General features: G+C 35.9%; 1 protein-coding gene across 1 annotated transcript in view; it reads left to right on the top strand.

Annotated features, from left to right (window-relative positions):
* The window catches only part of SHCBP1L (SHC binding and spindle associated 1 like), a 37,340-nt gene extending 11,073 nt beyond the window's left edge, over positions 1–26,267 (top strand). Inside the window, exons 3-10 of the mRNA XM_043567869.1 lie at positions 1,008–1,222; positions 2,439–2,525; positions 2,831–3,049; positions 12,322–12,427; positions 22,150–22,303; positions 23,964–24,214; positions 24,963–25,085; positions 25,897–26,267. Coding sequence (XP_043423804.1) covers positions 1,008–1,222; positions 2,439–2,525; positions 2,831–3,049; positions 12,322–12,427; positions 22,150–22,303; positions 23,964–24,214; positions 24,963–25,085; positions 25,897–26,145 — 1,404 coding nt within the window. The 3' untranslated portion in view covers positions 26,146–26,267. The remainder of the gene's footprint in view (positions 1–1,007; positions 1,223–2,438; positions 2,526–2,830; positions 3,050–12,321; positions 12,428–22,149; positions 22,304–23,963; positions 24,215–24,962; positions 25,086–25,896) is intronic.
* Positions 26,268–27,093: the final 826 nt, after the last annotated feature.

The following is a 27,093-nucleotide window of genomic DNA, read 5'->3' on the forward strand; positions in this document are numbered from 1 at the left end:
ATGGATGGATCTAGAGAGTATAATGCTAAGTGAAATAAGCCAGAGAAAAACAAACACTGTATGATTTCACTCACGTGTGGAATTTAATAACGAAAATAAGGGGCGCCTGGGTGGCGCAGTCGGTTAAGCATCCAACTTCAGCCAGGTCACGATCTCGCGGTCCGTGAGTTCGAGCCCCGCGTGGGGCTCTGGGCTCATGGCTCAGAGCCTGGAGCCTGTTTCCGATTCTGTGTCTCCCTCTCTCTCTGCCCCTCCCCCATTCATGCTCTGTCTCTCTCTGTCCCAAAAATAAATAAACGTTGAAAAAAAAAAAAAAAAGAAAATAAGAGAAGGGCGCCTGGGTAGCTCAGTCAGTTAAGTGTCTGATTCTTGATTTCATCTCAGGTCATGATCTCATGGTTCATGAGATCGAGCCCCACGTCAGTCAGGCTTTGTGCTGACAGTGCAGAGCCTGCTTAGGATTTCTCTCTCTCTCTCTCTCTCTCTCTCTCTCTCTCTCTCTCCCTCCCTCCCTCCCTCCTTCCCTCCCTCCTCCCCTGCTCTCATGTACTCTCCCTCTGTCTCTCTCAAAATAAATAAAAACTAAAAGAGAGAGAGAGAAAACAAAGAAAGAAAACAAAAGGGACAAACAAAAAAACTCTCAACTATACAGAACAAACAGAACAAACAGATGGTTACCAGAGGAAAGGTGGGTGGAGGGATGGGTGAAATAGGTGGAGAGGATTAACACTTATCTTGATGAGCACTGAGTGGTATATGGAATTGTTGAATCACTATATTATACACCAGAAACTAATAGAACACTGATAACTATACTGGAACTAAAAAAATGTGGGCTTTGAAAAATTGTGTTATTTTATTTAATATTGATCTATAATGACTTTGTGTGTGTGGTTAAAGGAATCATAAAATTTAAAAGAAGAAATTTTGTAAGTACATCGTGTGAGGAAAAAATCTTTGTGGTTTGTTTTGATTTGTAACTACAGATTTTATAATATTTATCTTAGGTAATTTGTAAACCACATCAAAGCTCATCATCTTGTTTCAAAGTTACTGTATCTGTTGCTGAGCCCTTTTCTTCTAATATTGCAAATATTCCAAGGGGTTTGGTCAATGAGATTTTGGAAGAACTGGAGCACAGTGTACCTCTCTTGGAAGTCTACCCTGTTGAAGGTCAAGATTCTGATAATCATGATATTGCTTTGGCCTTGGAAGTTGTAAGGTATTTGACCTTTTTACCTCTTAACGTTAAAATTATCATATTCAAAAAGTTAATATGTAAGTGTATAAGAACTTTATAATAGTTATTGATTTAATTTTTACTCACTGCTGAATTAAATTTGTCCTTTTTTTTTAAAGTTTGTTTTTTTGTTTATTTATTTATTTATTTATTTATTTTAAATTTTTTAAATGTTTATTTATTTTTGAGACAGAGAGAGACAGAGCATGAACGGGAGAGGGTCAGAGAGAGAGGGAGACACAGAATCTGAAGCAGGCTCCAGGCTCTGAGCTGTCAGCACAGAGCCCGACGCGGGGCTCGAACTCACGGACCGTGAGATCATGACCTGAGCCAACGTCGGACGCTTAACCGACTGAGCTACCCAGGCGCCCCTGTTTATTTATTTTTTAAGCAATCTCTACACCCACTTCATGACCCTGAGATCAAGAGTCACGTGCTCACTGACTGAGCCAGCCAGGTGCCCCTGTCCATTTAAAATAAAAAAATTTTTTTTAATGTTTATTTATTTTTGAGAGGCTCCAGGCTCTGAGCTGTCAGCACCGAGCCCAACGCAGGGCTAAAACCCACAAACTGCAAGATCATGACCTGAGCCAAAGTCGGATGCTCAACTGACTGAGCCACCCAAGCCCCCAATGTCCAACTCTTTAATTTGACTCTGGTCATGATCTCATGGTTTGGGAGTTCCAGCCCCACACTGGGCTCTGCACTGACAGTGAAGAGCCTGCTTGGGATTCTCTCTCTCTCCCTCTCTCTGCCCCTTCTCCACTTGCTCGCTCTCTCTCTCTCTCTCTCTCAAATTAACTTAAAAAAAATAAAATAAAAATAAAGGTTTTATTTTTATATTAGTTCACTGAAAGGTTATTTAAAAATATTTTTCTGGAGCATCTGGGTGATTCAGTCAGTTAAGTGTCCAACTTTGACTCAGGTCATGATCTCATGGTTTGTGAATTCAAGCCCCAGAGCTCAGAGCCTGGAACCTGCTTTGGATTCTGTGTCTCCTCTTTCTGCCCTTCCCCTGCTCATGCTCTGTTTGTCTCTCTCTCTCTCTCTCAAAAATAAATAAAACATTTAAAAATTGTAAATATATATGTATTTTCTTAGAATTCATATAAAGAATTCTGACATGAGAATGTCTTTTTAATTCTATACATGGTATTGGCTCTTTTTGATCACTTTTTATTAATTTTATTCATCATAGGTTTTTTTATGACTTTCTTTGGAGAGACTGGGATGATGAAGAAAGTTGTGAGAATTATACTGCTTTGATTGAAGAAAGAATTAATTTGTAAGTATAGTTAAAAACTTACTCACGGGGCGCCTGGGTGGCTCAGTCGGTTAAGCATCTGACTTCAGCTCAGGTCAAGATCTAATGGTCCTTGAGTTCAAGCCCCATGTCGGGCTCTGTGCTGTCAGTTCAGAGCCTGGAGCCTGCATTGGATTCTGTGTCTCCCTTTCTCTCTGCCCCTCCCCCACTCAAGCCCTGTCTCTCTCTGTCTCTCAAAAAATGAATAAAAGTTAAAAAAAATTAAAAAAAAACTTACTCAGCACATTACGTAAGATAAACATTGTAATTATGTTGATACTTTACAGGTGGTGTGATATACAAGATGGAACCATACCTGGTCCTATTGCACAACGTTTCAAAAAGACTTTGGAGAAGTATAAAAATAAACGTGTTGAACTCATCGAGTATCAGAGCAATATTAAGGAAGATCCATCTGCAGCAGAGACCGTTGAATGCTGGAAAAAATACTATGAGATAGTAATGCTGTGTGGATTATTGAAAATGTGGGAAGATTTACGCCTCCGGTAATAATTTGTTCCATTTTAAACAAAAAGATGACATGGTCATTCTTTTATCATATCATATCATATCATATCATATCATATCATATGTTCCCTTGATTGAAGTAGATTATAAAATTAGATGTCCAATTTTTGAGATAAGAACAAAGTACAACTACCAGTATTGGAAAATTATTTTTATATAACTGAATTCACTGAAATCATTGGAATTTCAGATTTAAAAAAGTATCATCAATCTAGTTCTTTCCTTATCTTTCATCTTTACCTTCTTGATTTTGGCCAGAACCTAAGAAAAGAGGAAGCAGATCTCCACCACATATAATATGCAAAGTAAAGGAGAAGGTTGGTTAATTTGGCTGCCGCATAATTTCTTCTTTTCTAACCAACATTAAGTTGATAAGTTGTTTTTATGATAAATAAAACAATGTAGATTTAACTAGCATCATTCTCCAGAGTACTTCAAAATGTATTAAAATATTTTTACATTACTATGCAGTAAAGTATATATTCCTGTCTTTGTTTTAGATACAGGGGAAATAGGAATACTTGCTTATGGTTTCAAAATTAATGGAAAATTTTGAACAGGGCCAAAGGACTTCTGACTATTTCATACTAGATTGTTAAACCCCTTCTTAATGTATCCCACTTGTACGCATTCTTTGCCTTATGAATTTTGAGCCACACTTTACATGTCTAGCAACTAACTGTTAGCCTAAATCTTTTCTTTTTGTATTTTCTTTCAAATTTGACTTATTTTTTTAATCATTAAGAATCCCATTTTATTTTATTTTTTTTTTTTTTAATTTTTTTTTAACGTTTATTTATTTTTGAGACAGAGAGAGACAGAGCATGAACGGGGGAGGGTCAGAGAGAGAGGAAGACACAGAATCTGAAACAGGCTCCAGGCTCTGAGCTGTCAGCACAGAGCCCGACGCGGGGCTCAAACTCACAGACCGTGAGATCATGACCTGAGCCGAAGTCAGACGCTTAACCGACCAAGCCACCCAGGCGCCCCAAGAATCCCATTTTAGTCCCTATTTTTAATGTTGTTATTGGGATTCCTGTGTAACAAAACCTTGGGATTACTTTGGGAAATCAATATAGGTAAGATTTTTGAAATCTAATTCTACTTATCTAGAAATCCAGATTCAACAAATTTGGATTTGAATACAAATTAACATCACTAGACTTTAGATTCTAATGGCATAGGGCCACAATGGGGTTCTTTCATCTTAAAAGTTATAATCACAGACAATCTAGGCCTGGGAGTGGTGGAGTGAGTTAACTGGTCAAACCCTTTCATGGATAACAATTATAAAATTTGGACAAAAATATATTAAAATATCTAGCTATTTGAAGGCACTGTAAAATGACCAAAGCAGGCAGCAGCCAGAAAAGTTTATCCTTGGAATAGGTAATAAGTGGGGATTTGCTTTTTAGTCTGAGAGTGATCACCAGTTCTCATAGCTCTGGCAGCAAAAAATGAAGTCCTACTATGACAAGGTGGCAAAGGACAGAGTTAAAGGCTGGCAAAGCAGCTAGAAATTTAGGTGGAATATCCTGAGAGAAGAAAGTTGCAAAAGGGGTCAGATCCAGAATTTGAGCACAAACTCTGCCCAAATTCTTGACTGACCACTAAACTATACTAGCATTGGTGGGGGACAGAAATTTGAGAACAATGCTTTAAAAAAAAGTATGTAGTTGAATCATGGAGGTTGAAAGAACTGAACAGATATTTCAGCTGGATTTTGAGCCCAGGCAAGTTAATTGCCTGCTAGAGTACAAGACTAACAATCCTCAGAAGAACATACCACAATCCAGAGTTATGAGAATATATTTTCCAAAGTCTCCAGTGTTCAACCAAAAATTAATGGACATGCAAAGAAACCAGAAAATAGAATCCATACCCAGGAAAAAAGATAGTTAATAAAATCAGATTTTGAGTGGGCCCAGATGTTGAATTTATCAGACAAAGACTTCAAAGCAGCTATTATAAATATGTTCTAAGAATTATAGGAAAACTTGGTGTTAATAAGTAGACAGAGAATCTCAATAGATAAATGGAAACTAAAAAAGAACCAAATATTTTCAGATGTAGCTCTGACATGTTAAGAGCTTATGAGTTAAAAACAAGAAACAAGAAAACAAAAAAAGCTGAGGAAACTGAAAATGACTTTCTTGGACCCATAAGAAAACTGAGGTCACAGGACAAGTTGCTACCGTGAAATCTGGGGAGAGAAGTAAATTCAGAGTCACAGCCAAGATCTGCTTACCTGGAATAGATAACTCCCTAGAGCCATAAACTGTAAGAACACTTACATGGGTAATTTTGATAAACTGCTGGAGGTTGAATGTGGACCAGTACCCAAGTGAGAAACTCCTGGTGGGCTGTAGTTCTTAGGGAGACACCCTACTTCTCTTGTGGTTTTGCCTCCAGGAATCTCACTAAGTTCTCAGATGAAGAGCCAAGAAAAATCCCATTATGCCCCTGGTTGGGGATGGGAAAAGTTACCATTGTGAAATACACCCAGACCACCTCCATGACGAAGACTTATTTACCAGGGGAAAAGACTTTCCCAGAGCCTTTGCCCACCTAGGGAAAGGGCATTTCCTTGACTCCAGTCCCCTCTAGCCTTCTTCTCTGGGAAGAGGGCACTAAGAAACACTTGTGAACGTCACACTTGTGAAGGTCACAGCCCAGGGACATAGACCCACTAAAAAACTAATATTTAATCATAAGATTATAGAACACTTCCTCTCCACCTTACTTTACAACACACCAGGCCAGGCTCCAGTAAAATAACAGAATTATACCTAAAAAAGTTACAAGATACAAACTTTGTCTAAAGAGGAGTTTTCAAAGGCAAAAATATGGAAACCATAGGATTTTGAAGCTTGTGATACCTACAGCTACAGCAAGCAGTACTTCAGTTTTTATTAGTCAATATATCATGCTTGGCTTTCCACAAAATATTATAAGACATGCTAAAAGGCAAGAAAAAATTAAGCCTGAAGAGAGAAAGCAAGCATCAGAACCAGACTCAGTAATGATTTTGCAATTAATCAGATGGAATTTAAAAAAAGTAATTAATATGTTAGTCTCTAATGAAAAAAGGACACAACATGCAAGAACAGATGAATAATGTAAGCGTGAAATAGAAACTCTAAGAACGAATTAAAAGAAAATGCTAGAAATCAAAAACGCCGTAAATAAAAATGAAGAATACCTTTGATGGGTTTACTAATAGATGGGATGAAACTGAGGAAAGAAATCAGTGAGCTTTTGAAGGTATGTCAACAGAATTTTTTCATACAAATGCAAAAAGAATGAAAAAACAAAACATCCAGGTAGCGTGAGACCATTTCAAAGGGTGCAGCATATGTGTAATTGGAATACCAGAAGTGAAAAAGAGCAAGTGCAGCAGCAGAAATGTTTGAATTAATAATGGTGAATGGTTTGAATTAAATAATTTCCCAAAATTAAATGCAGACACCAAATCATAGATCCAGGAAGCTGAGAACACTGAGCAGGATAAATACCAAAAAAATCTATATTATAGGCATTTCATATTTGAAGAAAACCATACATTAAAAAACTGAGGAGGAAGAGATCACCTTATCTACAGATGAATAAGAGTAAGAATTACAATGGACTTCTTATAAGAAACCATGAAAATAAGATGAGAGACGAGTTAAATATTCAAAGCATTGAAAGAAAGAACTACGAACCTAGAATTCTATATCCGGTGAAACTATTTTTCAAAAGTGAAAGGGTAATAGCTCTTGTAAACAAAAAGAAAAAAAAAGCTGAGGGAGTTTATCATTCTGCAAGAAAAATGAAAAGTTCTTTAGAGAGGAGAAAATTGTTAAGGGTCAGAAACTCAGATCTATGTATAAAAAGGAAGAACTTTGGAGAAAGAATAAATAAAGGTAAATTAAAATCTTTTATTTTTCTTTCTCTCAACTGATTGAAAAGATACCTGTTTAAAGTAATAGTAGTTATGATGGTATAAATAGTAGTTGGGTGATAGTAGCGTATGGATTGGTAAAATAAGTGACAGTAACATCATACCAAGGGAAGAAATGGGAATATTCTGTAAAAGGCACCTGCATTATATATGAAGTAGTTTAGTGTTATTTGAAGGTAGACTAAGATTAGTTTAAAATATATATTGCAGTCTATAAGGAAAACACTAAAAAATTTTTTTAAATAATTGATGAGAATAGATGAAAGTGAAATCACAAAATGCTTAACTGTAACCAAAGAAGGCAGAAAAGGAGGGAAAAGTAACAAAGAACAAATACAACAAACAAAACTATTAGAAGTATGGTAGGTATTAATTTGATTATGTCAGTAATCACTTGGTTTTTTTGTTTTTTGTTTTTCTAAATTTGCATTTACGTTCTAGTTAGTTAACATATACTATTGGTTTCAGGAGTAGAATTTGGTGATTCATCACTTACAGAAAACACCCAGTGCTCATCATCACAAGTGTCCTCCTCAGTACACATCACCTGTTTAGCCCATTCCCCACCCACCTCCCTTGTATCTGTAATCACTTTAAATGCAAATGGTCTAAATACATAAAAGATAGAGATTGTCAAAGTGCATAAAAACACCAGATCCAACTATCTGTCATCTCTAAGAAACCAACCTTAAATGTAAAGGCTTAGAAATGTTAAAAGTAAAGGGTCAGAGAAAGATAACTTCATGCTAACACAACCATTAAAAAGCTGGATTACTATATTATTTTCAGACAAAGCAGACTTTGGAAAGAACCAGTTAAATTACCAGGGACAAAAAAGGGCATCGCATAATGATAAAGGGTCCAGCTCTCGAAGAAGACATAGCAATGCTTAATATGTATGTATCCAACAAACAGTGCATCAAAATATGTAATGCAAAAACTGATAGAAATGCAAGGACACATGGAGGGGTGCCTGGGTGGCTCAGTTATTTGAGCATCTGACTTTGGCTCAGGTCATGATCTCGAGGTCTTTGAGTTCGAGCCCCACATAGGGCTCTGTGCTGACAGCTCAGAGCCTGTAGCCTGCTTCAGATTCCGGGTCTCCCTCTTTCTCTGCCCCTCCCCCACTTGCACTCTCCTCTCTTATTTCTCAAAAAACTAAACATTAAAAAAAAAAAAGAAAGAAATGCAAGAACACAGAGAAATCCACTATTATACATGAGAAACTTTAGCATCCCTTTTTCAATAATTGATATATCAAGCATCACAAGCAATAGAGGAGAATTCCTCAAATTGATGAATAACATCTACAAAAAACGTATAACTAACATTAATACTTAATGATGAGAAACTGGATCCTTCTCCCCTAATATTAGGAATAAGACAAGGATATTTTTTCTCATTACTCCTGTTTAATATTATGCTGGAAATCCTAGATAATGCAACAGGACAAGAAACAGAAATAACAAGATACACAGATTGGGAAGGAAGAAATAAAACTCTTTGCAGGTGACATAATTGTGTACATAAAAAATCTCAAAGAATCATCATCATCATATCATCAACAACAACAAAACCCTGGAACTAATAAATGAGTATACCAAGGTTAATATTCAAAAGTCCATTGTTTTCTTATATGCCAGTAACAAATGATTTGAAATTTTAAAAATATCATAATAGAGCCAAAAAAAATGAAATACTTAGGTACAGATCAGACACAGATCTAATAAAATATATATAGGATCTATATGTGGAAAAACTACAAAACTTATGATGACAGAAAAAATATTAAAAAATGGGCAAATATTCTCTGTTTATGGATTGGAAGAGTCAATATTGTTGATATGTCAATTCCTTCCAAATTGATGTGTAGATTCAATGCAATCCTAATTTGCAAGCCATTTTGTAGGTATTGACTATTGCTAAAATTCATATGCAACAGCATAAAGCCTACAATAGCTAACACGGTATTGGGGAAGAATAAAGAGGGTGTATTCATATTACCCACTTTTAAGGTTCTTATAAAACTACAGTAATCAAGAAAGCCTGGTATTAGTGAAAGAATAAACATATAGATCAATGGAACAGAATAGAGTCCATAAATAGATCCACACAAACATAGTTGATTGATCTTTGACAAAGGAGAAAAGAAAATTCAGTGGAGAAAGAATATTATTTTCAACAAATAATGCTGTATAATAATTGAACGTCCATATACAAAAAGATGAACCTAAACACAGGCCTTACATCTTCACAAAAATTAACTCAAAGTGACCCGTAGACCTAACTGTAAAATAAAACTGTAAGACTTTTAGAAGAAAACATAGAAGAAAACGTAGGTGAACTTGGGTTCGCAATGAGTTCTTAGATAAAACACTGACAGTATGATCTGTGGGAGAAAAAAATTGAGAAATTGGACTGTATTAAAATTAAAAACACTGTGTGAAAGACTCTGTTAAGAGAATTAAAGACAAGCCAAAAATTTGAAGAAAACATTTGTAAAACACATATCTGATAAAAGACTTGTATCTAAGATATACAAAGATCTCTTAAAATTCATCCTAACAAACAGCCCAATTAAAAATGGGACAAACATTCTGAACAAACACCTCACCAAAGAAGATATGCAACTGGTTAAAAAAAAAAAAGCCCATAAAAAGATGCTTGACATCATTGTCATTATGGAATTGCAAATTAAAGGAATGGGATACCATAACTTACCTATTAGAATGGTTAATATCCAAAAACAAAACAAAATCAGAAACAAACAAAAACCCTGACCATATCAACTGCTGGCAGGGATGTGGAACAAGAACTCTCTTTTATTGTTGATTGGAATGCAAAACCAGTACAGCTTCTTTGGAAGACAGTTTGGCAGTTTCTTAAAAGCTAAATGTAGTCTAAGTATGTGAACCAGCAATAGTGCTCCTACTTGGTATTTACCCAACTGAGTTGAAAACTTACACCCACATAAAAACCTGCACAGAAATAAAAAGGATTACTAAGGAATACTCTGAGCCATTACATGCCAACAAACTGGATCACCAGACCAAATGGACAAATTCCTGAAAACATTCAATCTACCAAAACTGACTCAAGCCAAAAAAGAAAACCTGAGTGGACCTATAGCAAGTAAGGAGATTGAATTAGCAAATTAAAAACTACCCACAAAGAAAAACCAGAGACCAGATGTCTTCACTGGTGAATTCTACCAAACATTTCAAAGATTAACACCCAATTATTTACAAACTTTCAAAAAATAGAAGGGGGAACACTTACCTAACTCATTCAGTGAGGCCACTATTAGCCTGATACAAAAACTACAAAGACATCACAAGAAAAAGAAAAAAGCCCTATGGAATAATATCCCTTATGAAAATAGATGCAAAAATCCTCAGGAATATGCTAACAAACTGAGTCTAGCAATACATTAAAAAGATCAGACACTAAGACTAAGTGAGATTCATCGCAGGGTTGTAAGATTGGCTTAACAAATGAATAGGAATCCATATAACGCACCATATTAATAGAATAAAAAACAAAAGCTGCACCTTTTAATACAGAAAAAGAATTTGACAAAATTCAACACTTTCATCACAAAAATTATCAAAAATCTTGGAAGAGAAGGGATCTTTCTCAACCTGTTCAAGGCCATCTATGAAAAACCTTTAAGTTAATCATAGCTAGTGGTGAAAGAATGGATGTTTCCCTCCTAAGATCAGGAAGATCTTAAGGAAAGATAACAAGGAAGAGGACAAGGATGTTTGCTCTTACTATCTCTGTTCAAATTGTATTAGAGGTTCCAGCCAGAGCAATAGGCAAGAAAAAGAAAAGCCATCCAGATTGGAAAGGAAGAAGTAATAAAATTATCTCTTATTTGCAGATGACACGATCTTCTATACAGAAAATCAAATAATGAAACAGCAATATAAACCAAATGCTGATACACAAAATAATACGATGGATCGATCTCAACATGGGCTGAATGAAAAAAGCTAGACACAAAAGTACCTCATATATGTTTTCACTTTAAAATATCATTTAAAAACTCCCAAGAAAGGGTTTATCTAACAACAGAAAGTAGATCAGTGGTTGCCTGGGAATAGGTGTGGAGGATTGACTGCAACGATGCATGAAGGAACCTGTCAGTGTGATGGCAATGTTCTATATTGTGTTATTTTGATTGAGTTAAGTGGGTGTACACATTTGTGAAACCTCATGTCATGGTTCACTTAAAATGAGTGTCTGTTGTGTAAATTATACCTTAATAGATTTGACTTAAAAAAAAAACACTGATACATACTTTTGATTTTAAAACTAGGATTTACATGATAAACTACTGTATTTCTTGAACATAGGATGCTGTACTCTTTGAGCAGCTGGTGATCAGGTATATGGTGAAAAAACGTGCGAGTGGTTCTCTTTCTCAAGATCATAACCACTTACTTAAACAGGTATAGAAATGCTGACTGGGTTTACTTTTAAAATATTCAATGAAACTTTTGAAGATGAAAAATATTGGTACGAAAGCTGCATCCCATTTGTATCCAACAATAATGTGCTTCAGAGAACCCAAAATATGACACCGAAGGAGATTAGTAAGTCTACATCTATTGGATAAGGAGTGTCCCTTTTGGCTGATAGTAATGATAAATTATACTCAAACTTTCTTTCTTTCTTTTGATGACACTTAACATGATTAAGTGATAGGAAGCGGGAATTGTAAAGAAGAGCAGAAAGAAGAGAAAGAGTGGAATTAATTAGAAGTGCTAAACAGCAAACAAACAAACAAAACCCCACAACTCAGAGAGAAGCTAGAATTGTTGTGCTGGGAGGCCACAGCCAACATACCTATGGAGGCCATATCCTTTGAAACAAAACATTCTGTTACTTGAACACAGTATCTAAAATTAGGCATGTCCTTACACATTTTTATGCCTTAGTATCGCAGACATAACCCACCTTTGCTTTGTTGTGAGTCCACAGTTCAGTGGGCTATCAAAGTGCAATCAGGAAAATTTTCTACTGTATTGAAGAGTTGAGGTGACAGGTACTGATTGTAATGGGTTACATACATACATACAATCCATGAAAATGAAAAGATTTTAGAGATCAAGGGTTTAAATACTCAGTTATCTAAAAGTTAAATCGTTCAATTGCTCTCAAGTTGCTCATTGCTCTCAAAGAGTTTAAAATAGCGAAGCCTACTTCTCAAAGATGCTTGGTGCCACGTTTTATTTTCTAAGTAAGTATAGCTTGAGTTTTTTTCTGATTAATTTAATCATAAATAAATGTTTTCAACTCTAGAGTTCATGGACCTTTCTTTCCAAGAATCCTAAGGCGCAGGAAGGGAAAAAGAGACTTTGGAAAGACTATAACACATATTGTGGCAAAAGTGATAACTACTGACATGGTAAGAAATACACTTTATCTCTATTTGTTCATTTAAGTTGTAGTTGCATATAATCAGAAAAGAAGTTCTTTGAGGGTAAAGTTCTTGTCTGACATTAATGCCTTGTTTCTCCCATTACATCCACTTCAGTGATTGGCATATAATAGGTATTAAATAAATGTCAACAACTATTTACTGAATACAGACCTTGTTGCTGGGTGCTATGTTTAGTAGCTATGAGAAGGATAGGGAACAAATATGAGAAAGACTGAATTTGAGGGAGATACAACTTTGAACCAGATCCACAGTCTTGCTTCTTCATACATTTGAGAAGTTTGAATTGTGGAGATATGGACACGTAAGCAGGCAATTACAGTTAAACACAGAATGATAAAAGCTATGATAGGAGGATGTACAGGATGTACATAGGATAGGTATATAAGTCAAAATTAGGAATTCTGGCAATGCTAGCTGGAAGAAATAACTCAGCAGAAAACTGAAAGATGAGCATAAATTTATTGAGCCCAAGAGGGAAAAATGTTTTAAGTCTAAGAGTAAATATTTCCATCTTACCTGATGGCTCCCTAGCATTTCACAGTTCTCTCTTTGAAATATTCTTTTTTGTTGTCTTCTGTTACTATCCTGGTTTTCAGTCTCTATAGTTTTTTTCTTCTTCTTCTTCTGTCCTCTAAATGCTTGGTACTTGCTTTTTTTTTTTCCACTGTATATTACCCCTAAAATGATTTATCTGATTTCTTCCCATGACTTTGATTATATATACTGATAATATAAGATGTGTATCCATAGCCCAGATTTTTGTTCTTAGCCCCAGACATATATGTTCTAATGCCTATTGCTTATCACCACTTAATTATCTCATAAGTACATCTACTTAAATGTCCTCAATTAAATTCATGATCTTGTCCATTGGCCTGTTTGTATTCTAGAGCTCTCTGGTCCAATAAATGGCACCACCATCTATCCAGCTGCTAGTCACACTTTTCTGAGAATTATCCTAATCATATCCTTCATATACCCACTTCTGTTCTCCTTCACTAACTCAGCATCCTGGTGTACACCATGTTTTTTCACAGAGCTACTCAAATCCTTCGGGTCTCAATTTAAGTATTTCCACAGAAAAAGGCTTTCTCAACCTTCCAGAATACATTACACTGCCTTTCCCATGGCACCTTGCACTTGCCCTTATCATTATGTGTTTAATACTTTTTGTGGCTGTCTATAAAATGTCTCTTTTATGGGAACATGAGCTTCTTGAGAGCAAGGTGTGTTATGTTTACCATTCATCCGATCACCCAGCATGGTGTTTAGCACATGGTAGGTACATGGCAGTTTTGTTGAATTAGTAAATGAGTGCATGTTTGACAAGAGAGTGTGGTATATATGAAGAATAGAAAGAAGTCCAGCAAGGATGGTGTTTAACACCTAAGAGGAGAGTAGTGAGAGATAAAGTTGGCTTATTATACTGGTCTTGTCTACTATCATACCCATTTTTATTATTTTAAGCAAAATTTAATTTTCTTTTCATTGCTTATTACATCAGATTATTCAATAACATTAATTATTCTACCAACTATCTTTTTTTTTTAATATTTTTTTTTAATTTTTTTTTTCAACGTTTATTTATTTTTGGGACAGAGAGAGACAGAGCATGAACGGGGGAGGGGCACAGAGAGAGGGAGACACAGAATCGATAGCAGGCTCCAGGCTCTGAGCCATCAGCCCAGAGCCTGACGCGGGGCTCGAACTCACGGACCGCGAGATCGTGACCTGGCTGAAGTCGGACGCTTAACCGACTGCGCCACCCAGGCGCCCCTCTACCAACTATCTTTGTAAAAATCTTTATAAAAAGGTATAGATTTTGCTTCTATCTCCAGCCTCACTTTATCATATTTATTTTTACTTATCTTTTTTTTAATGTTTGTTTATTTTTGAGGGGAGGGGTAGAGAGAGGGGGACCAAAGTGGTCTCTGTGCTGACAGCAGAGAGCCCAGTGTGGGGCTCGAACTCACAAACGGTAAGATCATGACCTTAGCTAAAGTCAGACACTTATCCGACTGAGCCACTCAGGTGCCCCCTTTTTTTTGTTTTTAAATCTGTTTCTGGCTTTATTTTCCTATATGAGCGTCAGAAATTTCTTTTTTATCTTGTGGTTTGCAATCCTGTCTTCATTTGTGTAAGTAAATATCCATGAATTTTGCAGACCTGGATAATTATCGTGAGGAAGACTCCTCTGAGATGGCAGCATCATCAACTTCCACTTTGCTTAGATCTTTTGTTTTAGATGTACTGTTGAGGTGGACAACATCTTTTAATCTGATAGTCATCAGAGCTATGTACATAACCTTTAATTTAACCTTCTTAACTTTGAGGATTCTTTACTCAAAGTTCTTCCTGCTCTGTGTTCTCTTCTTAAAGTTTTATCCGTGCTTCACCATTTCTATGTTGGTGATCTTCACAAGTACTATAGTAAAAAGACATAGACTTTGTAGTCAGAGAGCCCAGGGTTTAAGTGGCCTTTCTGAGACCACGTAATAACTATGTAATCTTGGGCAAGCTGCCTAACTTCTGAGCCTCAATTTCCTTATTTGCAGAGTGCTTTAAAAAGAGAGGTAAATGGCAAGACTTCATTCTTTTTGTGGCTGAATAATACTCCATTATATATATGAACACACCAAGCATTTAGACAGCCAAGCCAACACTTGAGTTGCTTCCATAATGTGGCTGTTGTAAACAATGCTGCTATAAACATAGGAAGGAGATAGTTTAATGCTAGATGAAATAAATCAAAGACAAATACCATATGATTTCACTCATGTGGAATTTAAGAAACAAAACAAATGAGCAAAGGGTAAAAAAGAAGGACAAATCAAGAAACAGACTCTTAATTATAGAGAACAAACTGATGGTTACCAGGGGGGAAGTGGGTGAGGGGTTGGGTGAACTAGGTGATGGGGATGAAGGAGGGCACTTGTGATGAGCACTGGGTGTTGTATGGAAGTGTTGAATCATTATATTGTGCAACTAAAACTAATATTACACTTTATGTTAACTAACTTGAATTTAATAAAAACTTAAAAAGCCCCCGAAAATAGGGAGAGAGAGGTCAAAACTGTATATTATGATGATGAAGACCATGGGCTCTGAAGCCAGACTTTGTGGATTCAGACTCTGGCTTTGCCACTTACTAGTTATGTGATTTTCAACAAGTTACTTACCCATCTGTGCTTTAGTTCCTCATTTATAAAGTGTTTGTGTTTCTTATTTATATTTTATATGTGAAGATTAAATGAATTCATATCTGTAATATGTTTAGAATATGCCCAGTACATAGTAAGTACTCAATAAATGTTAGTAGTAAACTACTACCACTATCTTATAGGAGTTCTTGAGGATGATATGAGATGTTACATATAAACCTAGTAGTACCTGGCACACAATGATTTCTCAGTAACTTTATTATTTTTTCTCTTTCCTTTCTTGCTTGTATTCTCTGCTGACCAACATCACTACATGTCCTTGTAAGCATCTTTACCTGGATGTCTTGGTAACATACAGCAGTTCTATTGAACTTATTGTCTTTTGAACACAGCCCATCCCTAGTCCTTCTGTATTCTTTATTCACTTACTGCCATAAATATCCTTTTAGTCAACCAAATTAAATATGAGTCCTTACCTCTTTGCTTATTCTCCAAGTTCTCAAATTGTGATGACTGTCTTTAGGTTTAGAACACTCTGGCTTTTCTTTCTTTTTTTAAGATGTTATTTTTATTTTATTTTATTTTTTTTACATTTAAATTCAAGTTAGTTAACATCCCGTGTAGTATTGGTTTCAGGAGTAGAACCCAGTGGTTCATCACTTACATATAACACCCAGTGCTCATCCCAACAAGTGGCCTCCTTATTGCCCATCACCCATTTACCCCATCTCCCCACCCACCTCCCCTCCAGCCACCCTCAGTTTGTTTTCCTTATTTAAGAGTCTCTTATGGTTTGTCTCCCTCTGTTTGTATCTTATTTTTCCTTTCCTTCCCCTGTGTTCATCTATAGTGTTTCTTAAATTCCACATATGCGATGAGTGAAATCATATGATATTTCTCTTTCTCTGACTGGCTTATTTCGCTTAGCATAATACAATGTAGTTCCATCTACATTGTTGCAAATGGCAAGATTTCATTCTTTGTTGCTGAGTAAGAATCCATTGTGTATATATATATATATATATACATATATATATATATATATACACACACACCACATCTTCTTTATCCATTCATCAGTCGATGGACATTTGGGCTCTTTCCATACACTCTGGATTTTCAATCATTCCTGGCAAAAATAAGTACTTGTTCCAGTGCCTAAACTAAATATTAGCCATTCTTCCAGATCTAGGAGAAAGAGAGGTATCCCATTCCAAATTGTCTTTTCAAGACCCCGAATAGCCAAAGTAGTATTGAAAAAGCAAAGCAAAGCAGGAGGCTTTGGTGCATTTGTTGGTATAGAGTTATTCATATTTTCTTATAATGCTTTTTATTTCTGTAAAGTCAGTAATAATGTCCCCACTTTCATTTCTGGCTTGAGTATTTCTGTTTTTATCCCTCTTCTTTTAGTCAGTTTAGCTGAAGGTTTGTCAATTTTGTTGAGCTTTTCAAAGAATCAACTTTGGGTTTTATTAATCCTACTGTTTTTTGGTTCTCCATTTCATTTACCTCTTCTCTAATCTTTATTTCCTTTCTTCTGTTGGCTTTGAATCTAAATTGTTCTTTTCCTAGTTCCTTAAGATGTTAAGTTAGGTTGTTAATTTGAGATCTTGTTTAATGTAGGTACTCATTGCCATAAATTTCACTCTGAACTCTGCTTTCAGCATCCCATAAATTTTGGTATGTTGTGTTTTGTTTTCATTCATCTCAAAGCATTTTCTAATTTACCTTGGGTTTTCTTCCCTGACCCATTGGTTGTCTAAAGGTGTGTTGTTTTATTTCTACATGTTTGTTATTTTTCCAGTTTTCCTGATGTTATCAATATCTCACTTAATTTTGTGTGGTCAGAGAAGATAGTTATTGAGACTTGCTTTGTGGCTTAATTATGATGTATCTGGAGAATGTTATATGTGCACTTAAGGAAAAGTATGTATTCTTCTGTGTTGGGTTCTCTATATATGTTTAGGTCTATATATGTGTGTGTCAGGTCTACCTAAGTTATAGTGTTAAATCTTCTACTTTCTTATTGACCTTCTATCTAGATGTTCTAAACATTATCATAAGAGGAGTATGGAAGTCTCCCAACTATTGCTCCCTTTAATTCTGTTAATGTTTACTTCATATATGTTGGGGTCCTCATTGTTTGGTGTATATATGCTTATTACATATTCTTGATGAATTAAAATTTTTTGTCAATAAATAATGTCCCTTTTAGTCTTTGGTAACAGTTTTTGGTTTAAAGTCTATTTTGTTTAATATTAGTATAACCACCATAGTTCTCCTTTGTTTACTATTTGTATGGAATACCTTTTTCTATCCTCTCAGTATTAATCTGTTTGTATCCTTGGATATAGTAATTCCCTTGTAGAGATAATATAGTTGGATCATATATTTTTTTAAATGTCTATTCATTTATTTTGAGGCGGGGGGGGGGGGGAAGAGAGAATGCAAGCTGGGAGGGGCAGAGAGAGAGAGAGAGAGAGAGAGAGAATATCTCAAGCAGGGTCTGTGCTACCAACACAGAGCCCAACACAGGGCTCAAACTCACAAACCATGAGATCATGACCTGAGCCAAAACCAAGAGTCAGATTTTTTTTTTTCCTTTTTAATGTTTATTTTTGCCAGAGTGACAGAGTGCAAATGGGGAAGAGGCAGAGAGAGGGAGACAGAATCCGAAGCAGGCTCCAGGCTCTGAGCTGTCAGCACAGAGCCCAACACAGGGTTCAAACCCACAAACTGTAAGATATGACGAGAGCTGAAGTCAGATGCTCAACCGACTGAGCCACCCAAGAGTCAGATTCTTAACAAACTGACCTACCCAGGCACCCCTGGGTCATATTTCTTTATCTATTCTACCAGTCTCTGTCTTTTAATTGGTAATCTTAACCTATTTACATCTGAAGTGACTACTGAAGTGACTACTCAGGTAGCCAAAGACCTGACAGAGATTTCCATAAACACCTACAGCTAAAACACAAAAACAAAACCAAAAATCTCTCCCAGTGTGCACATTAGCTCTGAGCTAAGGGACTCTTTCAAAGCTAAGTCAGACTGCTTACAACTCTGCCTTGGCTTTCACCACTTGCTTTCACAGGCCCAGTGATCAGTGGGAAGAAAAGCACAAGGTCCTTTCAGATCTCTTCTGAGCATATATCTAGCCCTGGGCATGTGCATTTCACTTTGGATTTCCTAGTGTATGAGGCAGCTCTTTCCCCCCCAAAAAATCTTCCTCCTCAACGTCCTCCTGTGCAGACTTTTCCTTGCCCCTTCCTCTGTCCTTTGCCGCAGACAGCTATAAGTAGAGTGCATCTTAAATGCTTTCATCAGATGATGCCTATAAAGCCGCTCATTCCTGAAGGGGGTGTGAAACAAAAATCAGCTTTGTCAGTCCCTCCTGAGATACTGACAGGTCAAAATACACAGCCACACTATTTTTTTTAAGAAAAAGCTCCATACTGCCTTCACCCCATGCCTGCTCCAGCAAGCCACAGAAACATAGGCTGTTGTCTCCACTGCCAGGCTGGAGAATAGGAGATGGTAGGCAGGTAAGCAAAAACACAACACCTTTTTACCAAATTTTAACAGCCTCTTCATTAAGCACTCCTTTGGTTGCCGTGTTTGGTTAGGTTCCAGGATTGCAAAAATGTTGATTCTTTCCCCCCCCCCCCCAACTTAATATTTGCTTCAGTGTAAGATCCAGTTTTTGGAGCTCTTTATTTCATCATTTCTATGACATCACCTCTCTTTTATATCTTTCTCTCTACTATTTCCTTCCTAAATGCATTGAGGCATATTCAATTGTTTTTTTTAATAACAAAACAATATGTATCCTAAATACCACATCTCTATCTCTTCTTTTGCAGAGCAAAATTTCTTGAAGTACTTATCTGCACTTGTCTCTACTTCTTTCACCTTCATGCCTCTACTCAGTGTGATCTTATTTCTGCCTCCAGGATATCAGTGCATATGCTCTTGTGGTCAATGTGGGACGAAGCTGTGGCTAAATTCAGTAAGCACAACTCAAGGATTACCACCTTATTTAACCTTTCAGCATTTGACATGATCAACTACCTCTTTTCATGACATCTTGGTCTCCCGATTTTCTCTCTACCTCTTTGGCTACTCCTCAGTTTTGAGATCTTCTTTTGTTTCTCCCTATTCTTTAATTTTTTTTTAAAGTTTATTCATTTAAGCAATCTCTACGCCAAATGTGGGGCTCAAACTCACAACCCCAAGATCAAGAGCCACATATTCTACTGACTGAGCTAGCCTATTCTTTAAATGTTTCTCAGTGTTCTGTCCTGGAGTGCTATCTTTCTTCTTTATGTAGTCTTGTAGCTAATCTTAGCCATTCCTATGCTCAAATTATATGTAAATAACTCCAAGATCTTTCTACCTAGACACATCTCAGTCCTATATTCTAGACTTTTATATGCATAGTCTACTGCATAGTTCTACTTAGTGACTCCCAGTACTTCAAATTAACTGGCACCAAAACTAAATTATCTTCCCCATCAAACTTTTCTCTCTTGTGTTTCCTATTTTTATGAAAAAAATAAATTAATTAAAGAGATGGAATCTAGAGTTCTTCCAAAATAGTTACAGAGGTAATCCTTGTACTCTCTGCCACCAAAGTTTTTAGAATACACGCCCAAATGAATATACTGGTTTGTTGATTTGGTAAAGATTATGAGTTTCATATGTATCTGGAAAAAATATTCACTCATGCTTACCAAAGGAATGGAAATTAAAATGAGGCAGTGAGGATTTTTGCCTATTAAACTGGCAAATATTTTATAAGTGTAAAATATTTTATGATGATCAGCCATGCTGATGAGTTTGTAGCAAAATGAGTTCTCAAACCAAATCTTATTTATTTTTTTTCAAACCAAATTTTAATTAAACTTTCTGGAGGGCAATTTATCAAAATGTATCCAAGATGCTTGAAATCTTTTATAATTAAATTATGATAAATTGTGATATGCCCATATGATGCATTATTATGTAATCATTAAAAATTTGGCTTTCAGGGGCACCTGGGTGGTTCAGTTGGTTAAGCGTCTGACTTGATCTCAGCTCAGGCCTTGATCTCAGGGTTGTGAATTCAAGCACCACATCGGGCTCCACACTGGGCATGAAGCCTACTTTAAATAAAAAAAATTAGGCTTTGAAAAAATATTTTAAGACATGGGAAAATATGTTGTAATGAAAAGTCAGGATTCAAAGCCATGTACATGTATGGTATGGCATGTTAGTATTATGAATAAATGAATACATTTATGAAATACATTTTATTTAGGTTAAAATTTCAATTTTTGTTATGCTTTCACTTGTTTTTTGTAAGTTCCACTTTTATAAGAAAAAAGATATATGAATGGTAATGCCATTAATATTGGGAAAAAAAGAATAGGCTTTTTCAGAATATATTTTTAGTTTTCAAATTTTATTTCTAAAGTACCTCACTTTTTTTTTTTTAATGTTTTTATTTATTTTTGAGATAGAGAGATACAGAGCATGAGCAGGGGAGGGGCAGAGAGAGAGGGAGACACAGAATCTGAAGCAGGCTCCAGGCTCTGAGCTGTCGACACAGAGCCTGATGTGGGGTTTGAACTCATAGAGTGTGAGATCATGACCTGAGCTGAAGTCAGACGCTTAACTAACTGAACCACCCAGGTGCCCCTAAAGTACCTCACTCTTAATGGCACTAATAAAGAAGTTCTCTCCTTTTTTCTACTATCCGTGCAAATTCTTGGCACCTTTTATTTTTAGTTTTAGAATATTTAATATATAAAGTTTTGTTGATTTTCCAAAATTGTAGGATTAGTTTGAGTTAAAGAAAATAAAGTAGCATATTAGAAAGAGATCTGGTGTCATAAAGACCTGAATCTAAAGCTTAGTTTAACCACTCACTCACTCTGTGTCCTTGGGCAAATCATTTAATCTCACTGAGTTTCAATTTCCTTCACCTGATAAGGGAAGAATAATACTTTACCTCAAATAACTGTTGTGAGGCATAGGAGGTAACATGTTAAGCTCAAAATATGACTTCTGGCACACAGTATTTAAAGGCTGTAAAATTATTAGTGATTGTAAAGAAAATCTCATTTCATCATTCCCTTAATTGATGGACTAATACTTTGAACATTTAATGAACATAAAGACAGAGTATTTACAGTATATTAGTGTAATATACACCATAAGTCTTTGAGAAAAGCACATTACCAATAAGTTAACTGATTAAAATGACCTGCTTTCTGGGCAGTCGGTTGAGCATCCAACTTCGTCTCAGGTCATGATCCCACAGTTCGTGGCTTCGATCCCCGTGTCGGGCTCTGTGCTGACAGCAGAGCCTGGAGCCTGCTTCAGATTCTGTGTCTCCCTCTCTCTTTGCCCTTCACACTCCCCCCTCTGCCCCAGCACTCTGTCTCTCAAAAAAAAAAAATATTAAAAAAAATTTTTTTTAATAAAATGACCTGTTTTCAATTTAATTCATTGTTAAAGAGTGTACTGTTTTCTTCTTTTCAGGTAAAGGACTTATCTTCAGACACACTTCTCCAACAGCATGATGATTTGGATTTGGCTTTGGATAGTTGTTACAGTGGAGATACAGTAGTTATTTTTCCAGGAGAATATCAAGCTGTAAATCTTGCTTTATTGACTGATGACATCATTATAAAGGGTTAGCAGGGCATCCTTTACAGTCTTTTTATAGCAACGTATACTGGAGAAATTGTATAAGCATGGGTTAATCAAATTATTGGAAATTGTTAAAGAGTTTATGTAACACAAAAATCCCTTATGTGCCCTTTCACAATTAAGATTTTCTCATCTGTTCATGAGTATATTGCCTGTACAGATGACATTATTTGGGCATAATGTACCAGAGCAAAACAATGAGACTACTTCTTCCCCTGATAATGTAGCACTACACGCACAGAGTCTAAAAAAGATCAAAACCAGAAAAAAACAAAAAACCTGTTTGTAATATTTTCTATTTGCTCCATCTATATTTTTACTCAAACTAGTTTTTCTGTCTGTATTGCACTTCTAATGACTTTAGTAGGAAAACGCAATGTAAGGCTATATTAAAATATACTCAGCATTTTCTCAGAAAGGTTAGTTCACATGCAGACTTGGCTGAAATAGAAGAATAGAATTTACTGCGGCACCTGAGTGGCTCAGTTGTTTAAGTGTCCAACTTCAGCTCAGGTCACGATCTTGTAGTCCGTGAGTTCGAGCCTGCATCAGGCTCTGTGCTGACAGATCAGGTTAGAGCCTGGAATCTGCTTCGGATTCTGTGTCTCCCTCTCTCTGCTCCTCCCCTGCTTGCACTCCGTCTCTCTTTCTCTCTCTCAAAAAATAAACATTGACAAACAAGATCTTAAAAGAAAAGTAGAATTTACTAAATTTCATTCAGGTTCTGAACCTATTTAGTAACTTTAATTCTGCCCTTTAACATTGAAGTAAGGATATTCCTACTGTGTGGCCAAAAGAAAAGAATGAGGTGACTTAAGCTTTGCCTATCAGTCCAAAAATTGAGCAAGGGTGCCTGGGTGGCTCAGATGGTTGAGCAAGTGACTCTTAATTTCAGCTCAGGTCATGACCTCATGGTCATGAGATTGAGCTCTGCATCAGTCTCTGCACTGAGCTTCGTGAAGCCTGCTTGGGACTCGCCCTCCCTCTTTGCCCCTCTCCCCTGCTTGTCTCTCAAAATAAACTTTTTAAAAATCTGAGCAAAAATTTCACTAGAACTTGATGACTGTACCCAGTAATATTTTGGGTAATAAGGAACATATTTTTAATTTTTAAAACTTATAGTCTTCTTGAAGATTCAACCCCTTCTTTTTGGATTGATGTTAAATGTAGATGATTGCTTTGACTACCCTAGATCAAAATTGTGGGCGTGACTGCATTAATCTTCTAACCTAATTCACGAATCTCTGCCAGTCTTTTTTAGTTATGGTAATTTATTATGGCTTTAAAACCAGGTTATGGTAAGACAGCTTTTATATCTTAGATATTTTGTAAATGACTGCTGATTATGTAATGGGAAATTTTGGAAAATATATTATGGAATGTGTATATTGAATAAATACCATCGGTACATTTCTATTGATTATAAACCAATATTCTCCCACCATGGCATCAAAATAATGGACAAAAAGATTACATTATAGTTAAGTATCTTATTAGTTAACAACCTGATACTTACATACATATTGTTTATTAAAAATACATGAAAAGAAAAACTTAGTAATAGCAAGTATTACCGAATGACTAAAGGACTTTAAACTTTGGGATCACTGATTTAACTATGTGTTTTTGTCTCTATGAATCAGGAGTTGGAAAAAGAGAGGAAATTATGATTACATCTGAGCCTTCTCATGACAGTTTCGTGGTGTCTAAAGCTGATAATGTGAAGCTAATGCATCTATCTTTGATACAACAAGGCACAGTTGATGGTATTGTGGTGGTGGAGTCTGGTCACATGACTCTAGAAAACTGTGTATTAAAATGTGAAGGAACAGGAGTGTGTGTTCTGACAGGGGCTGCTTTGACAATCACAGACAGTGAAATAACTGGTGCCCAGGTAGTCCATTTTATAAAAACAGCTTTATGTTGACAATAGATAACTGAGTGTCTTAGTGTGCAAAGGATAGTAGTTACTTCATCCCTGAATTGAGTTCTAATCAAGCTTAGAAACTGATAAAATCAGGACAAGTACACAGCATCATAGTACCTATAGGGAAAGCAAACTGCCTAAATCCAAAGTAAGCAATTATTTGCTTTAAGTGTGGTTCTTTAAAAATCTAGGAATTGGTGGCTGTAAAACAGATCATGGGTCAGTTATTTAACCGTTTACTTAAAAAGTCTTCAAATAACAATCACAAAGCTCATTAAAGGACTGGAAAGTTGAACAAGATTAAATAAAGGAAGGGTAAAAATAATAGGACCCTATTATAGAATGACTTAATTTTCACTAACTTTCAGCAGCACTGAGGGATTTAGAGTATATAAAAGTAAAATTTTATAACACTGGAAAGAATTGCTTGAAGAGATTTTTGGCTCCCTTCTCGAGGCTTCATTTGGGTGGGAGAGCAATGTGACTAGTGACCTCAACCCTCCTTCTAGGCCCAATGATCTTCTAACAGTACTAGTTTTCAACGTTTCTAACATTATCTCTACAATAAATCATTACACACACAAACTATCATATACTTTTCTGTAACTTAGTGTGTTGAGAGTGCTGACATAGAATTACAATTTTCAAATCTGAAGATAATTTTGGAGAGGTATATGTGTGTTTTGAGATTGTTTTATTTGCTTTTCATTTACAGGGTGCTGGTGTTGAACTGTATCCTGGGAGCACAGCCATTTTGGAAAGGAATGAAATTCATCACTGTAATAACCTCAGAACCAGTGATAATTCAAAAAGCACCTTAGGTGGAGTTAATATGAAGGTATTATCATATCTCGTAGTATAGAATTGTTGTAAGAATTATAGTTATCATAAAGATACCAAAATACTACTTCTAGACAAAGTTTAGTTTAAGTGTTATCATTGATTTGGAAAAGAATAGAGATAATTAAAAATATGGCTTAAATGATGGCTGATATAAAACAATTTTAGTTTATAATGTAATAATTTCAACTTAGATTCTTAGCAGATAACTTTGATAAAGCAGAACGCTTTTATAAAAATGTTTTAGATTTTTCATTGGGCAGATCTGTAATATGTTTTAGAAAGTAAAGCAAATAAAAAAATAAATATATTAAGAAATACTTAAATCTTACTTCCAGAGTTTGTAAAAATAATTTAAGCTAGCCAATTAAAACATTAATAGCAGTAATTTATAAGTGAAAAGCCTTCCCATTCCTTTCTACTTTCACAAATTCTACCTGTCTAGGTCCCTCTCTAGACTTATATAGTTAATGAAGCTTTTCCTTAGAACTCTAGTTTACATATAATATTTCAAATTATTTTTATATTACTTGAAAATTTATCATTTTCTATACCTGAAATCATTTTCATATTTATATTAAAAGCTTCATGAGATACTGTATAAACTAAACCGAAAACTTCATTTAGTAATTCTGCAGTAAATATTTTTGTAGTTAATGTTACATTAATTAGTCTGAAGAAAATATCACTTGCTCAAAACTGAGATTCAGTTGTTTTAAAGACACGTGTAAACCCAACAATTCTAGAGTTCATATATTTTATTTTTATAGAAATTATTGAAAAACTCCTTTCCTTGAATAATTTAACAGGTTCTTCCAACACCAAAACTGAAGATGACTAATAATCATATTTACAATAACAATGGCTATGGTGTAAGCATTCTTCAACCAACTGAACAATTTTTTATCGTAGCAGAAGCCTTCAACAAAGGGGCAGCTTCAGGGGATAAAAAAGACGACAGTATGCTCTCCAGGGTAATGCAGAATCTGAACCTGGAGATGAGTAACAATAAAATAGAAGCAAACTTGAAGGGGGATATCAGAATAGTCACAAGTTAAAGCATCTGGATTTATGTTAACGGTTTATATTTCAGATATTTGTTTAGTAAATCTCATATCCCACAGAAATGGTAGTTTTAATTAAATTCAAAACCTATTTAATTAAAAAATATTTAAACATCTAATGCTTTCATTGAATGATTCATTTTAACTTTTTAAAATAACAGCTTTGAGATATGATTCACACATCATAAATTCACCCTTTTAAAGTATATACTTCCACACTATTTAGTATACTTTTGATAGGTATCACCATCATCACTATTTAATTCCAAAACGAATGTGTTTTCATCTTCTTAAGAGAGCAAGAGCGCGTGCATGCGTGTACACATGAGATGGGCAAGGGCAGAGGGAGAGGGAGAGACAGTCACAGGCTGCATGCTTGCTCGGTGCAGGAGCACGGAGCCCACGGCGCGGGGCTCCATCTCATGATCTTGAGATCACAACCTGATCTGAAATCGAGAGTTGGATGCTTAACTGAAAGAGCCACCCAGGAGCCCCTGGAGGAAACTTTTTAAATCTCTTTTGAGGAGAATTAGGATTTGTCTGCCTTTGACCCAGAAAGTTGGTTAAGATAAGTGGTAGCAGAATAATGACCTTCCCAAGGATGTCCACACCCTAATCCCCAGAAACTGTGAATACATACCTTACATGGCAAAAGGGACTCTACACGTGTGATTAAAGTTGAGGACCTTGAGATGAAGAAAGTGTCCCTGATTATCCAGGTGGGTGCAATCTAGTCACATTTGTCCTTAAAAGTGGGAGAGGGAAGCAAGAGGGTGGGTCAGGGTGGTGCAACTGGAGAGGCGAGAGAAACTGAAAACAGGAGAGGGACTCAATCCATTGTTGCCTCCTCTGAAGGTGGAGGAAGGAAGTCATAACCCAGGGAACGTAGTAGGCCACTAGAAGCTGGGAGCAGCCCACAGCTGACAACCATCCAGGAAACAA

Source organism: Prionailurus bengalensis, chromosome E4 (assembly GCF_016509475.1).
Source record: "Prionailurus bengalensis isolate Pbe53 chromosome E4, Fcat_Pben_1.1_paternal_pri, whole genome shotgun sequence".
NCBI lineage: Eukaryota > Metazoa > Chordata > Mammalia > Carnivora > Felidae > Prionailurus > Prionailurus bengalensis.